The 13,257-nt window shown below is 53.7% G+C and overlaps 1 protein-coding gene across 4 annotated transcripts in view; it reads right to left on the bottom strand.

Annotated features, from left to right (window-relative positions):
- Positions 1 to 12,642, bottom strand: part of ISYNA1 (inositol-3-phosphate synthase 1) — a 77,255-nt gene extending 64,613 nt beyond the window's left edge. For 2 of the 4 annotated variants that reach the window (XM_064597657.1, XM_045862691.3), the window contains exon 1: positions 12,474 to 12,642. In XM_064597657.1, the coding sequence (XP_064453727.1) occupies positions 12,474 to 12,608 (135 nt within the window). In that variant the 5' untranslated portion in view covers positions 12,609 to 12,642. The remainder of the gene's footprint in view (positions 1 to 12,473) is intronic. The other 2 variants (XM_064597650.1, XM_064597656.1) reach the window with 1 other exon arrangement.
- Between the last annotated feature and the right edge of the window lie 615 nt (positions 12,643 to 13,257).

The following is a 13,257-nucleotide window of genomic DNA, read 5'->3' as shown; positions in this document are numbered from 1 at the left end:
GGGGACAAGGCATGGGATCTCTGTCAGGACCTTGAGAACAACATGGTGGGGAGGTCACAGGCAGGAGGTGCCCACTGTCAAAGGGAAAGCCATGCTAAGCTCATGTTCCACCTCCAGCTACTGCAAACCGAGCTGTCCGACTTCATTCAGTGGGCATTCTCCTTATTGTAAGTGTTGCTATAGGACCCTTAAATCATCCCCTCCAGATGTGGCGAGAACCACAAGGTCCATATCAGGAAGCTGAATGTCCTCCAAAAAGTCACTGTTCAGACAAAAGGGGAAAATAAGAAGAGGAACCTCCCAGCCCACTTATCCTCCTCAGGCCAATGGCAGGAGGCGAGGCTACTCCAAAAGCCCCCAGGTGCCACCACCACCAGGAAGGGCAGCATGAAGGGACAGCCTCCTCAGCCCAGTCCCTCCACCTCACTCTGATTAGCCTATGCTTACCTACGGGGCCTGAAAGCAAGTGTGGAGTCCCTTGCACTGCAGGAGAAGGGGGGATGGGAGCAGGGCAGAGGCAGGGAGCACGGCTGCCACAGTCAGAAGCCCTGAGGCAAGTGGACTGCATCTGCCCACAGGGTCAGAAAAGACACCACTCATCCTTCCCATCCACCTTTGTGCACAGGCCCCAGCCCCAAGGCCAAGCCAAAGGCAGGAGCCAAGACAATGGCATAGTTCCCTGCCCGTCCAATAACCCCCCTCTCCAAAGAGCAGCACCTGACCTGAGGCGCCTCCAGGCCACTTCCTATTTGGAAGAAAGCCCATTTTCCACCAGTCACCTTGTGATTCAACATGGGACACAAAGAGGTAAATTCACCAAAGCACAAATTCTGCCCCATCTGAACTCATGGCCAGGGAAGGGCCCAGCAGCCTCAGGTGCCAAAGGGCGGAGCCTAGCCTTGCCCATCACCCTCAGGGCCTGTGTCTGGTTTGAGGACAGGAAGGGACACAGAACTCTTGCCATTGGGAGGGCTGGGGGATGGTAACAGCTCTCCTTGCCCTTCCTGCCATCTGCACCCAGGTGACCCTGATCAAGATCCTACCTCAGGCAGGACCTGAAGCTAGCCCAAGCCCACCTCAAATGTGAGGCCAACATGGCCTTATTCCACTGGGGTCCAGCTCTCTATCAACTGCGACGGGTCTCCTAAGCCCATCAATGGTCCAGCAGGTGTCAGAAGCCTAACAGACCCTAAGTCTCGCTGGACAGTCGCATACTTTTAAAGGCTCAGAGACCACTTCACACCCATCAGTACAGTTATTATCAAAAAAACAACAACAACAAAAAAAGTGTTGGTGAGGATGGCTGGCTGGAGAAACTGGAGCCCTCGTGCACTGCTGGTGGGAATGTGAAATGGGACAGCCACTGTGCAAAACAGCTTGGCAGTTTTTTCAAAAAGTTAAACATAGAGGGGCGCCTGGGTGGCTCAGATGGTTAAGCGTCTGCCTTCAGCTCGGGTCATGATCCCGGGGTCCTGGGATCGAGCCCCACATGGGGCTCCTGGCTCAGCCGGGAGTCAGCTTCTCCCTCTCCCTCTGCCTCTCCCACTGCTCATGCTCTCTCTCTCTGCATCTCTGTGTCTCAAATGAATAAATAAAATCTTTAAAAAAAAAAAAAAAAAGTTAAACATAGAATTACCATATGATCCAGCAACTCATCTTCTGGATACATACTCAAAAGAAGTGAAAACAAGGACTCAAGTGAAATAAATCAGACAGAGAAAGAAAAATACTGTAAGATCTCACTTATGTGTGGAATCCTAAAAAAAAAAAAAAAAAAGAAAAAGATAAACCACAGAAAAAGAGATCAGACCTGTAGTCACCAAAGGCAGGGAGTGGGGGGAGGGAAAATTGGAGAAAGGGGGTCAAAAGGCACAAACTTCCAGTTGTAAGATAAATAAGCACCAGAGATGTAATATATAACATGATGACTACAGCCAACACTGCTATATGATATACAGGAAAGTTGTGAAGAGTAGATCTTAAGAAAGTAGATCTTAGGGGCACCTGGGTAGCTCAGTCAGTTAAGCATCTGCCTTCAGCTCAGGTCAAGACCCCCGGGTCCTGGGGCGCCTGGGTGGCTCAGTCCACTGAGCGCCTGGCTCTTGATTTCAGCTCAGGTCATGATCTCAGGGTCCTGGGATCAAGCCCCACGTTGGGCTCTGCACTCTGTATGGAGTCTGCTTCTCCCTCTCCCTCTGCTCCTCCCCCTGCTCGTGCTCTCTCGCTCTGTCTCAAATAAATAAATAAAATCTTGGAAAAAAAAAAAAAAAAAAACCGGGTCCTGGGATCGAGCCCCGTGTTGGGCTCCCTGCTTGGTGGGGAGGCTACTTCTCCCTCTCCCTCTGCTCCTGCCCACCGCTCGTGCTCTCTCTCTCTCTCTCTCTCTCTCACATAAATAGATAAAATCTTTAAAAAAGAAAAAAAAAAGAAAGTAGATCTTAAGAGTTCTTAAAAAACTTTTTTTTCTGTTTTTGTATCAACATGAGATTCTAAATGTTAACTAAACTTGTTGTGGTCATCTCATGATATATGTCAGTCATATTACTACGCCGTACACCTTAACCTTATACAGTGCTAGATCTCAATTATCTCAATAAAACTGGGAGAGAAAAAAAAGAGCAGGGACTTGACCAAATGTGTGTATGCCCATGTTCACAGCAGCATTATTCACAGCAGCCAAGAGGTGGAAACAATCCAGCACCTACCAACAGACAAATAGATAAACAAAATGTGGTATATCCATAACGATGTAATACTATTCAGCCTCACAACAGAAGGAAATTGACACCTTCTACAACATGGATGAACCTTGGACACATTATGATCAGTGAAAGAAACCAGTCATTAAAAAGATAAATACCAGGGCACCTGTCTGGCTCAGTCTGGCTCAGATCATGCAACTCTTGATCTCGGGTCGTGAGTTCAAGCCCCATGTTGGGTGTAAAGATTACTCAAATAAACAAACAAACTTTAAAAAATTTAAAAGGACAAATGCCATATGACCTCACTTATAGGAGATCCCCAAAGTTATCAAATTCATAGAGACAGAAACCAGGGGCTGAGGGAGGGGAGCAGGAAGTTAGTGCAGTAGGGACAGAGTTTCAGTTTGGGAAGACGGGAAAGTTCTGGAGAGGGACAGTGATGATGGCTGCATACACACTTAACACCACTGAGCTGTACAGTCAAAAATGGTTAAGAAGAGGGGCGCCTGGGTGGCTCAGTCGTTAAGCGTCTGCCTTCGGCCCAGGTCATGATCCCAGGGTCCTGGGATGGAGACCCACATCGGGCTCTCTGTTTAGCGGGAAGCCTGCTTCTCCCTCTCCCACTCCCCCTGCTTGTGTTCCCTCTCTCGCTGTCTCTCTCTCTCTGTCAAATAAATAAATAAAATCTTTAAAAAAAAATGGCTAAGAAGGAAAAAAAATGGTTAAAATGGTAATTTTATGTTATGTGTATCTCACCACAATTTTTTTAAAAAGTCTCCAAGAAACTTGAATCTCCCTTTATAAGGGGAAGAAATAAAGGAAAAGAATTGTGAAAAGAAAAGAGAAGAAAAGAAAAGAAAAGAAAAGAAAAGAAAAGAAAAGAAAAGAAAAGAAAAAGAAAGAAAGAAAAGAAAAGAAAAGAAAAAAAAAATTTAAGAAAGGCTCTAAGAGGTTCCAGTAAAGACTCCTGCTGATTGGTCTTAGCACTCTCAAAGCCTCCCTGACCATGGCCTGTCATAGGATGGAACCCCCCAGAAAAAACATCTGTCCATGAAGTGGAATGAAATCAGCATTGGGTCAGTCCCCCCCCCACAGTGAGTCTAGGCAGGGGATGGAGCTCATCTACACCGGCATAGGTCATTGCAGTCACAACTGCTTAGTCGGCTAGATGATGAAATTAACCCCAACTTCCTGCCTGGGCATCCCTTACCCCCACGCCCTCCAGCTGCCCCACCACCCCAGCCTCCCTCCTGTGGCCACCCTCTCAGATCTCATGCAGACTTCGGGAATCTCAGACTCTTCCCAGACGGTTCCGCCTGCCCCACTTCCCACGGCACCTCCTGCCCACAGCCCGCTGTGTTTCTCCCTCCCAGTAGTCATCACCCATGGTCACCACCACCACCATGCTCTTAATGGGCCTCCCCCACAGAGATGTGAGGACATTGGGATGCAGCCTGGCTAGCCTGCCCACCATGAAGTCCCCATGCCCAGAACAGCACCTGGCCAGCCTCAGCCCACCAGCAAAACCCAAGTCAGTCTGATAAACAGGACAACAAGGCCACGTGCACATGTCCAGGTAAGGGTTGCGGTAGGCCCGTCCCCATATCAGAAAGAGGCCAAGGAGCATAGGGAAATGTAAGGGGTAGCCCCTTGTTACTCAGCCCTTACACACTGGGGCTCCACTTGCCAGGGTAGACGATGGAGGAAACAGAACCCCCACCTCCCATCCCTAAGGAACAGCATTCTCCAGTGGAGAGGGGGCTTGGCCCCTCGAGACTACCCTTATGTGACTCTCCAATAGCCATGAGCTCACATGCAACCTGAAGGCAAAGATGGAGCCCCTGCATCCAGAGCTCTGGGCCTGACTCCTCATACTCCATCAGCAGTCACCCCCAGTCCAGGTCAGAGGTCTCTTCAGAAACTCAGCCAGCACTTCCTGCCCCTCCTCTGCTCTGTATGGCCCCTGCCCACTGCCCACTCCACCATCACCACCTAGTGAGGCTGCTCAAGGGACAGAGAAGGGGGACATGCACAAGGGCTCAGCTCCCTCAACACAGTGGGGTGGGCTTCCTGCAGGAAAGCTGCTAAAGAATCTGGGGAAAGGGGCACCTGGGTGGCTCAGTCATTAAGCGTCTGCCTTCCGCTCAGGTCATGATCCCAGGGTCCTGGGATCGAGCCCCGCATCGGGCTCCCTACTCCGTGGGAGGCCTACTTCTCCCTCTCCCACTCCCCCTGCTTGTGTTCCCTCTCTCGCTGTGTCTCTCTCTGTGAAATAAATAAATAAAATCTTTAAAAAAAAAAAAAAGAATCTGGGGAAAGCCATTTCTTTATTTAAAAAAGAAACCCTTTACAATAGAGACAAACGAGTGGATATTTTAAACTTGTGGTATACTAACACATGCATACAAGGTGGGGAGTTGCAGGGGGGGTGGTGAGGGACAGAAGGGATGGGATGACAGGATCCTCTGACCTGGGATGCCCACTACTATCTTAGATGCTGCTTCAACCCAGGGAAACTGAGGCTCAGGAGGAAGCCTGAGTTAGAACTAGCTAGAGCCAGTCTACCTGACCCCAACTCGTGGTCCTCAGCATCCTTTGAGGGAGGCACCTCCTTTTAGGACACCTTCCCTACATGTCTAAGATGGACACAGGGACAGCAAGGCAAACAGTGAGGAGCTGACACCCACCGACGGCCCAAGGTAGGAGTGGGGGTTGCTGGAAGGGCACACATTCAGGAAAGATGTCCCCGAGTCAAGCTTCAGTCTCCCCTCTGAAGAACAGTGAGAACACCCACAACAGCACAAAAGCGTGGAGGATTAAGCACAGTCCTCAATCCCAGGCAGCTCATTAACTTCTCAAAGATGGGGTGATCCAAGGCTGCCTGTTCCACAGCACATCTGAGAAAGCTGGGAAGTGACGAGTGGGCACAAGGCCCTCAACCCAACTTTCTCAACGCTTTGGATGGCATCACCTGCCCTCCATCTAGCCTTGGCTCCCCCAGTATCCAGAGTACCCACTATCCAGAAACTGGTCAACACCAGCACAATAAGGGAAACCTGGCATCCAACTACCCCCAAGCAAAGAACACAATCTAAGAACTGGGGGGGGGGGGGGAGGCTGCTGGCTTCCAGAGCTGCCACATCAGTTCAAAACACCTTCCAATTACACTCAGGACGCCTGAAAGAACCCCATGACATCCACATGTGCGGACAAAAGCAGCAACCCGGAAAGGTGTGGGCTCTGTAGCCGGCATCAATGAGGCGGCATGCACACATCTGCCACCCTGCCCCTTGACATCGACGGTGACAATGACAGGCACCCACCACAGACCCACAGCAGCTCTCCGATCAGCTGCCCTCATCTTTCCTCCAGCCCAGAGTCACTCCAGAGGCGGCTGTCAACATCTTTTCAAGCCACGCATAACCCGACTCTCACAAACCCAGCTCAGGCACGGCAATAAAGCTGAGTGTGAAGATGTTTCTGCCACATGGCCAGAATCAGGAAAGGTTAGAAATGTCCACCTCCCCAACTAGCCACAGGTGGCTGTCCAAATACTCCTCATCTGTCCCCTTGCCCATTCCCCAGTACCCCCCCAGCTCAGGCCCTCAGAGCCTCCTTACCCAGCCACCGCCTCTAGTCCTGCCCTCCCTGACCATCCACCACCATGGGCCAGACCACATCTCTCCCAAGCCTCAATTTCAACATACAGAAGTTGTACCCACTCAGCCACACGCAGCCTCAGGCTCCCCTTTGAGGCACAGGCACACCAGGGGTGCCCCTCACTGCCCTTCAGCGCCTCTGCACAGCCCTCAGCACGGGACAGCAGACAAGGCTCCCAGCACACGGGAATCCCCAGGATCGGTGTGGTGCCCCAAACACGCATATTGAGGAATACTGATCCATGAGGATGCACACTGCAAGGGAGATGCAGTCACTAAAAAGTAAAGCTCATGATTATATTAAATAGCAGAACTAATACGGTGTCGGGGAAGAAGTAAGATCTAACACCATATGAGGATACCACTGTGATGATGAGGTGCCCAGACACAAGACAGAGGAAGGCGCCCAGGTGTCAACAACAACCATGGCCTGTGCCCATGGGAACAGGAAGTCGCTCCTTTCAGGTACTGCAAGTTTTCTACGCTGAGCTATGGTCCCTTTATAGTAAACTTCTCAACATGTGTTACTTTTAAATAAGAGTTCAGTGATCCCAGGAACTTCACAAACATGTGAGGTCCACTCCCCCCCAGAAGGGCTGTGGGGAGTCACCAACATGCCCCGCTGACCCGGTGACTCAGTTGAGATCCGCGTCGCAACGTGGCCAGGGAGGGACTGAGCCCAGAGAATATAATTAGCGTCAGACTCCAGTGCAGCCACTTGGTATGGGCACAGGTCTCTCTCTGAATGGTTCATCCGGACACCAGCTTTTTTATTAAAGAGTAAAATGACAAAACAGCTATACATATTGGAGGAAAGATCTCAGACAACTCCAGGCCGTGCTCGCCACAGACCAAAGGGAAAATCATAAAGTCAGGGAGCAGGGGAGCAAGGCCCTAAAAATGAAGGACCCAGAGAAGGCCAAACCCCAAAGGCACAACAGGGATGGTCAGCCCGGGCCTGCAGGCTACATCAAGCAGGGCTGCTGCCACAGGAGCAGATTTCCCAAAGCCAGAGTCTGCTCCAGGACCAGTTACTCGGAACAGAAGAAGCAGTGTTATTTTCAAAGACTCCCCAGAGATGTCACAATCCGGGTATGATGTCAAAACTACTTCAAGGGTGATGAACTCCGGCCTTGCCGATGAGTCAACAGAGGGTGGGTTTCCGCCAAGCAGCCTGCTGTTTACACACAATCACCACAGTCACCGTGGTGCAGGAACAGCATGCAAGCCGGAAGCCTAGTCAAGGGTCAGAGCGGCTGAGGCGGGGTTTGGCCCCTCACACACAGCCTCACTGGCTGCCTGCAGAAACCTCCATCACTTATCCCACACCCCGGGTCACTCACACGTCCTCCCACAGCACCTATGAGACATGAACCTTCTAGGAAGGACTCACCCCGCCCAGAACAATCAAGAGCCCACTCTGAAACACATAAGTAAACTGAACCCCTCCAGCCAGAGGGCAGGAGACAGGAAGCCATGCCCCTGACACCAACGGGCCAGGCCGCTCCACCTGGCCCACGCGGCCAGACCGCTCCACCTGGCCCACGCGGCCAGACCGCCTCCCTTCGGAGGGGGCAGAGCTTGGAGCCTGCCGCCTGGTTCTCAGTCCCGGCCCAGCTGGGAATTTCCTTCCAGTGACCTGGCCTCCCAGAGTCTCTTCCTGTTTCCTCACCTGGTGGGGAACCATTCCCCACCACAGGGCTGATGGACAGCTGAACGCGTGCAACTCGGGCCAGTGCTGGCATGGGGGGTGTGGTGCACAGGTGTTGGGACCCTCTGAGCCCCAACTGCCCCCAATGCATAGGGAAAACAATAAGCTAGCCTTCCTGCCAAGGTCACCAAGAAGATGACAGGAGCCTGGACAAAGGGCTTAGGGGGGCCCGGCCCACAGCCAAGAGGGCAGCCCCAGCTATTCCGAAGCTGCCCTGCTCAGGGCCCAGTGGGCGTGTGCGCACACACCCACCACACACACACACACACACACACACACACCACCCCCCACCCCACCCCCCCACCCCCCCGGGAAGGGGAGACGAGCCTACCTCCCGGGGCCTCGCTGTGGGAGGGGAACAGAGGCTAAATTAAGGCTCCTCCTGCCACCAGTGCCCGAGCTGACTTCCACACAGCCGCCCCCTTAGCAGCCCGCAGGCAGCCCCTAGCACGGCTCTACAAGAGTCATGGACTATTTGCTGCAGGCCCCTTCCACCTCCTCTCTCCACACACCCTTCCCGAGGATGGAGCCCCAGCAGCTGCCCTCCATGCCCCAACACCCTCCCCAGCCTCTTGTGTCTTAAGGCTTGAAGGCAGCATGCCTGGAACCCCCACCCCTGTCTGCACAGGACCTCTCACCCAAGGGGACCTCAGCTCTGGCAGCTTCTAGAAGCACGTCTCTCAATCAGTAAGTACCCTTTCACACCGCCCCGCACCATCACATCACCCCATTTTATTTCCTTCCTTATGCTGACTGCTGACAAGTTCTTTGTACTGATTTCTGTACTGCCCTGTTTACAATATGTCTCCTGCCTCCAGAATGTCAGCTCATGATGCTAGGGGCCCATCTTGGTCACTTCTGAATGTCCAGCACTTGAGCAGTAGCCCTATACAAACCAGGTGCTCAATCAGATTTAGGTAGATGCAGGAGCCCAGGCTCCCTGTCTCCCACAGTCTCTATTCAAACCTCCAGGTGGGCACCAGCTCTGGGTACAGGCACCAAATCCTGAGAACACAGCGGGAGGGGGGAGGTGTCAAGACTACACTGATGGCCACGTATGTGTCAAAAGAATCCCCACAGCCCTGAAAGAAGAAGGAGCCAGAGCTTAGACACGGCAGGGCACTGGCACCCTCAATAGTCCTGAGAAGGATCCAGAGGTCAGAACGAAGCCAGTCACTGGGACCCTCACAGCCCTGAGAGAAGGACCTGGAGCTGGGAGGGGTTGGGTACTAGGACTCTCATAGTCTTGAGAAGGATCTAGAGCTCAGAAATGGCCAGGCACTAGGACCTTCCCAGGCCTGAGAAGAATCCAGAGCTCAAAGAGGGTAGGGCACTGGGACCTTGCAACCTTGACAGAAGAAGTACTCAGGGCTGGGAGGGGTAAATACTGGGACGTGCACAATCCTGAGGACAAGAAGGATCCAGAGCTGGGAGAGGGTTGGGCACTGGGATCCTCATAGCTCCAAAGGGGAGGATCCAGACTGGGAGGGGGTCAGGCACTGGCCCAAGGCCTCAAGCAGGTAGAACCAAGATTTAAACCCAGATAGGCTACAATCCTCGAGCTTCTTGAGCCCCTCCCTGGGCCCTCAATTTTTACTGAACAACAATATGCTCCTCTCTACCAAGGAGCTTATAAACCAGGAGAGGAGAAGGTCACTTGGCAACAGAGCCCACAAAATCCAAAAATGAAATACCTGGGTGGTTGAGGCAGGTGCCCCATGGAGGGACACTTTCTGAGGAAGAGTGGCCAGGGAACACTTCTCTGAGCAGGCACATGACCCTATCTTGGAAGGATGGGTCCACACTTCCTCTCTCTTCTCTCCCAGAAGTAGCCCATCACAGTTAAAAGGGAATCTATGGGAGCAGCCACGTGGGGACTCACTCGAGTTTTTTATATTCAAGGAGAAACTACATGAAGCCCAAGTCTAGACGGTGGCAGCTGCATATATTACCTTCTGCCACATTCTAGGCTGGCCACCAAGTCTGCACAAAGGCAGTTCAGACTCCACACCCCTCTGGAGAGAGAAACCATGGGGGACCTTTACTTAGGCGACTCTAAGAGCTAGGATTACAGGCTCTCTTGGGCCACAGAGAAAGTTTCACAGGAACTTCCTCTCCAGTCCCCTGCCACATCTGAATCTGTAAAGGCCTCTTTGCAATTAAAAGTAAAAATAAAAACCCTCTCCACAAGTTGTCATTGGCAAACCATATAACCACAGGGCTACAGGATAGAAAACTCCAGACACTACTGACAACTGTACATAAGAGGTTTTGTTAATAACCTATACACTTCTCTGGTCACACAAACCAGTTCTTCAAGTCACTTTCCCCATGCCCACCACCCAAAAGCACCCAAGCTGCCCTGATTTTAGCTCAGTCCACTACAATGCCCAACAAGTAATGTTAAATATGAAATTGCCGAGTAACTTAAATGACCAATCAGCTTCTGAGAAAAATGCACATTTGGGTCACCCTCAAAGTTTAGCCCAGCTGGCCAAGATGCCTCAACTGGCTTGGAGAAGTTCTTCAAGGGAGCCCCTCCTGGCTGACATACACAGCTGGGCTCCAAGTGGGATGAGCTGGAGTCTACAGTTACCTTTACCCTCACATGAGGAAGATCCAGCTTAGTTAGGGGATGTAACCAACACCCTAAATTAAAAATAGCCGTGTGACAGCATGAGGTGTACACACAGGCAGGCTTTCCGGACGACTAGATCAAGCAAGGGCAGCATGGCAGGGAAGGCGGGGCTCCTAAGTGACCAGGTACCAAGTTCACCTTATTTACATGACTCATGAGCTCTTCCCCAGCTGTTTCTAGGAAAGCCTGCCTTCCTGCAGGACAAGTCAGAATTGCCTAGGGAAAAGACTCCAGACTGGAATTTCACAAGGAAGGGAGACTTGAGCTGGACACAGTGTATGTCGTTCCCCGCCCCGCCCCCCTCCGCCCAACTCCTCACCTGTAAGGACACCTTAGCCTCATCTTGAGGGATCCTTTTGACAAGGGGAGAACTCGTTCTAAAAAAAAAAGGACCCCTTCTACGAATGGGAAACTGTGACACCAGGACAGGAAGGAAACTGCCCAAAAAAGTGGGAAGAAGCACGGGAAGGGTGGGCACCAGGAAAGTGGTGGGAACGTAACAGGGGAAGAAATTCCCAGCTTAGCTAATGGTGCTGAACAAGTCTAGGGCAGGAAGAAAGCCACATTCCTTCCTAGTTAGTCTTTCTCCTCACCCGCCCTCAGCCCCCCCATTCCCAGTATACACAAACACACACAGGGAGCAGAGCCTCCCTGAGCAGGACACCAGACCCCTCCCCAGTCACTTCATGACTATAAAACCCCCACTTTCCAGGCAACAAGGTAAAGAGCTCCCAAACCACTTCCCCTGAGGTCCTGACCACTCTGGGCACCTGCAACTTCTGTCCCGACAGAGAGGGCACCACGACAAACAGAAATGGGAAGAAGCAGGTTTCTGAGCAGGGCCCCAGATGTGCCCCCAAACCAAGCCTGAAAGAAGGTGCACAGCAGCCTCCCCCCAACCCACGCACCCTGAGCCAGGTGGCAGAAGTGAAACGCCACTAACTTCCCCAGATGGGCCCAAATCAGCCCCTGAGAAGTTTGAGAGTCAGCAGCCAGGTGCGGTGGCCAAAGCTCCCTCCCAGGTGCCCACTAAGAGCTCCCCAGCCTGGGAAAGGCACCATGTCAGCGACCCCCCACATGCACAGCTTCTCCCCCAACCAAAACACTCCCTTTCTCCAAAAACGTTCAGTGAGACAGGGTCACCTGCGAGGGGCAGGGGAGTTGGAAACAAGCTGTCAGTTTCTGCCCAAACTCCCCTTCTCACGAACCAAGAAGTCAAGTGAGCCCAATTCCAAGGGCTTCATTGGTGTTACTGCCGGCCCTCAAGTGCAGACTCAGCCTCCCCACACAGACGGAACAGGTTCTCCACAGGTGCCCCAACAGCGGTGCCCCACTGACCCACCCTGCCTGGGACCCGGACGGAAAAGCCTCAAGCCTCCCCAACCCCCTCGCCCGTCCCCCAGCCAGGTGAACAGCTCAGTTCCTGCTCAGGGGCTGGGTGAGCCGGGAAAAGCTCCGGACGCCTCCAGGTGCCGACTCAGTCGCCCCACCTCCCCCCCGCAGACCAGATGCGTGAGCTCGGGGCCCCTCGGCCGCCCCGGGCCGCCCGCCAGTGTCACCTCCCAGAGCCGTGAAGGAACGCGGTTCCCCGCGCTCAAAGCCGGACAGGTGCCCACCCGCGACCTGTCGGCCCAGGGACCCGCGAGCAGCACCCCGGTCGCCGGACCCCGCGCCCCCAGGACAGGACGCCTCCGCGAGGGGCGCATGAGGCCGGCCTGCGCCTCGACGTCCCCGACGGTCGCGCCGGACCCCGCGCCGCTCACCTGGCTGGCTCGGTAGCTCTCGAAGGCCCTCAGGGCACTGTCGGTGAGCTTCACGTGGAACACGGACACCTTGCTGCCGTCGCTGACCCGACCGCACGACAGCCCGTAGCTCCGCGCCTCCTTTAGCGCCGCCATCTTGCGACCATCGCTCCCCCGCCCCCCCTTCCCGGTTCCAGCGCCGGCGCGCCAGCCCCGCCCCGCCCCGCCGCCCGCTGACGTGCTGCATTATTCATGAGACGCGGCTCACCACGCCCCCTCTGGATCTAGCGAAGCCCACAGTCACTTCTGCACGGCCCGCAGACTGTTGCATTATTCATGATGCAGCTGGTCGCGCCCCCTATGGGCCTGGCGAAGCTCTCGGTCACCGCTCCGATGTGCTGTATATTCATGAGGCGTAGACGGCCCCACCTCTCAAGGCCCCAGAGGGGGCCACTTCCGTGCCTGGACTCCGCCCCGACACGCGCACTCCTCCAGGCCCCGCCTCAACATGCATAATTCATGACTCTGGCTCCGCCTGGCGAGGGTCGAAACCACGCCCCACTGGCCGCTGACGTGATGCATTATTTATGAGATCGCTCGAAGCCTTCCGTCCGTGGTTTCTGTTGAGAACAGTAGCCAGTACGTGAAGGGGGCGGGGCCGGTGCAAAACACGTGGGGGGGCGGGGCCGACTCCTGGCTTGGTAAGTGGGCGTGACTATGCAAACCGAGCGCGCGTTGGACGCTGGGTTGGGCTGGTGGAGCTTCCCTTAAGGTAAGTAGATGGGATTCCTTGCCTGGGGCTGTT

Source organism: Mirounga angustirostris, unplaced genomic scaffold (genome assembly GCF_029215605.1).
Source record: "Mirounga angustirostris isolate CCGP_5_RB_7025 unplaced genomic scaffold, mMirAng1.0.hap1 SCAF_1, whole genome shotgun sequence".
NCBI classification, from domain to species: Eukaryota; Metazoa; Chordata; class Mammalia; order Carnivora; family Phocidae; genus Mirounga; species Mirounga angustirostris.
This window is presented reverse-complemented; position numbering and strand designations above follow the sequence as displayed.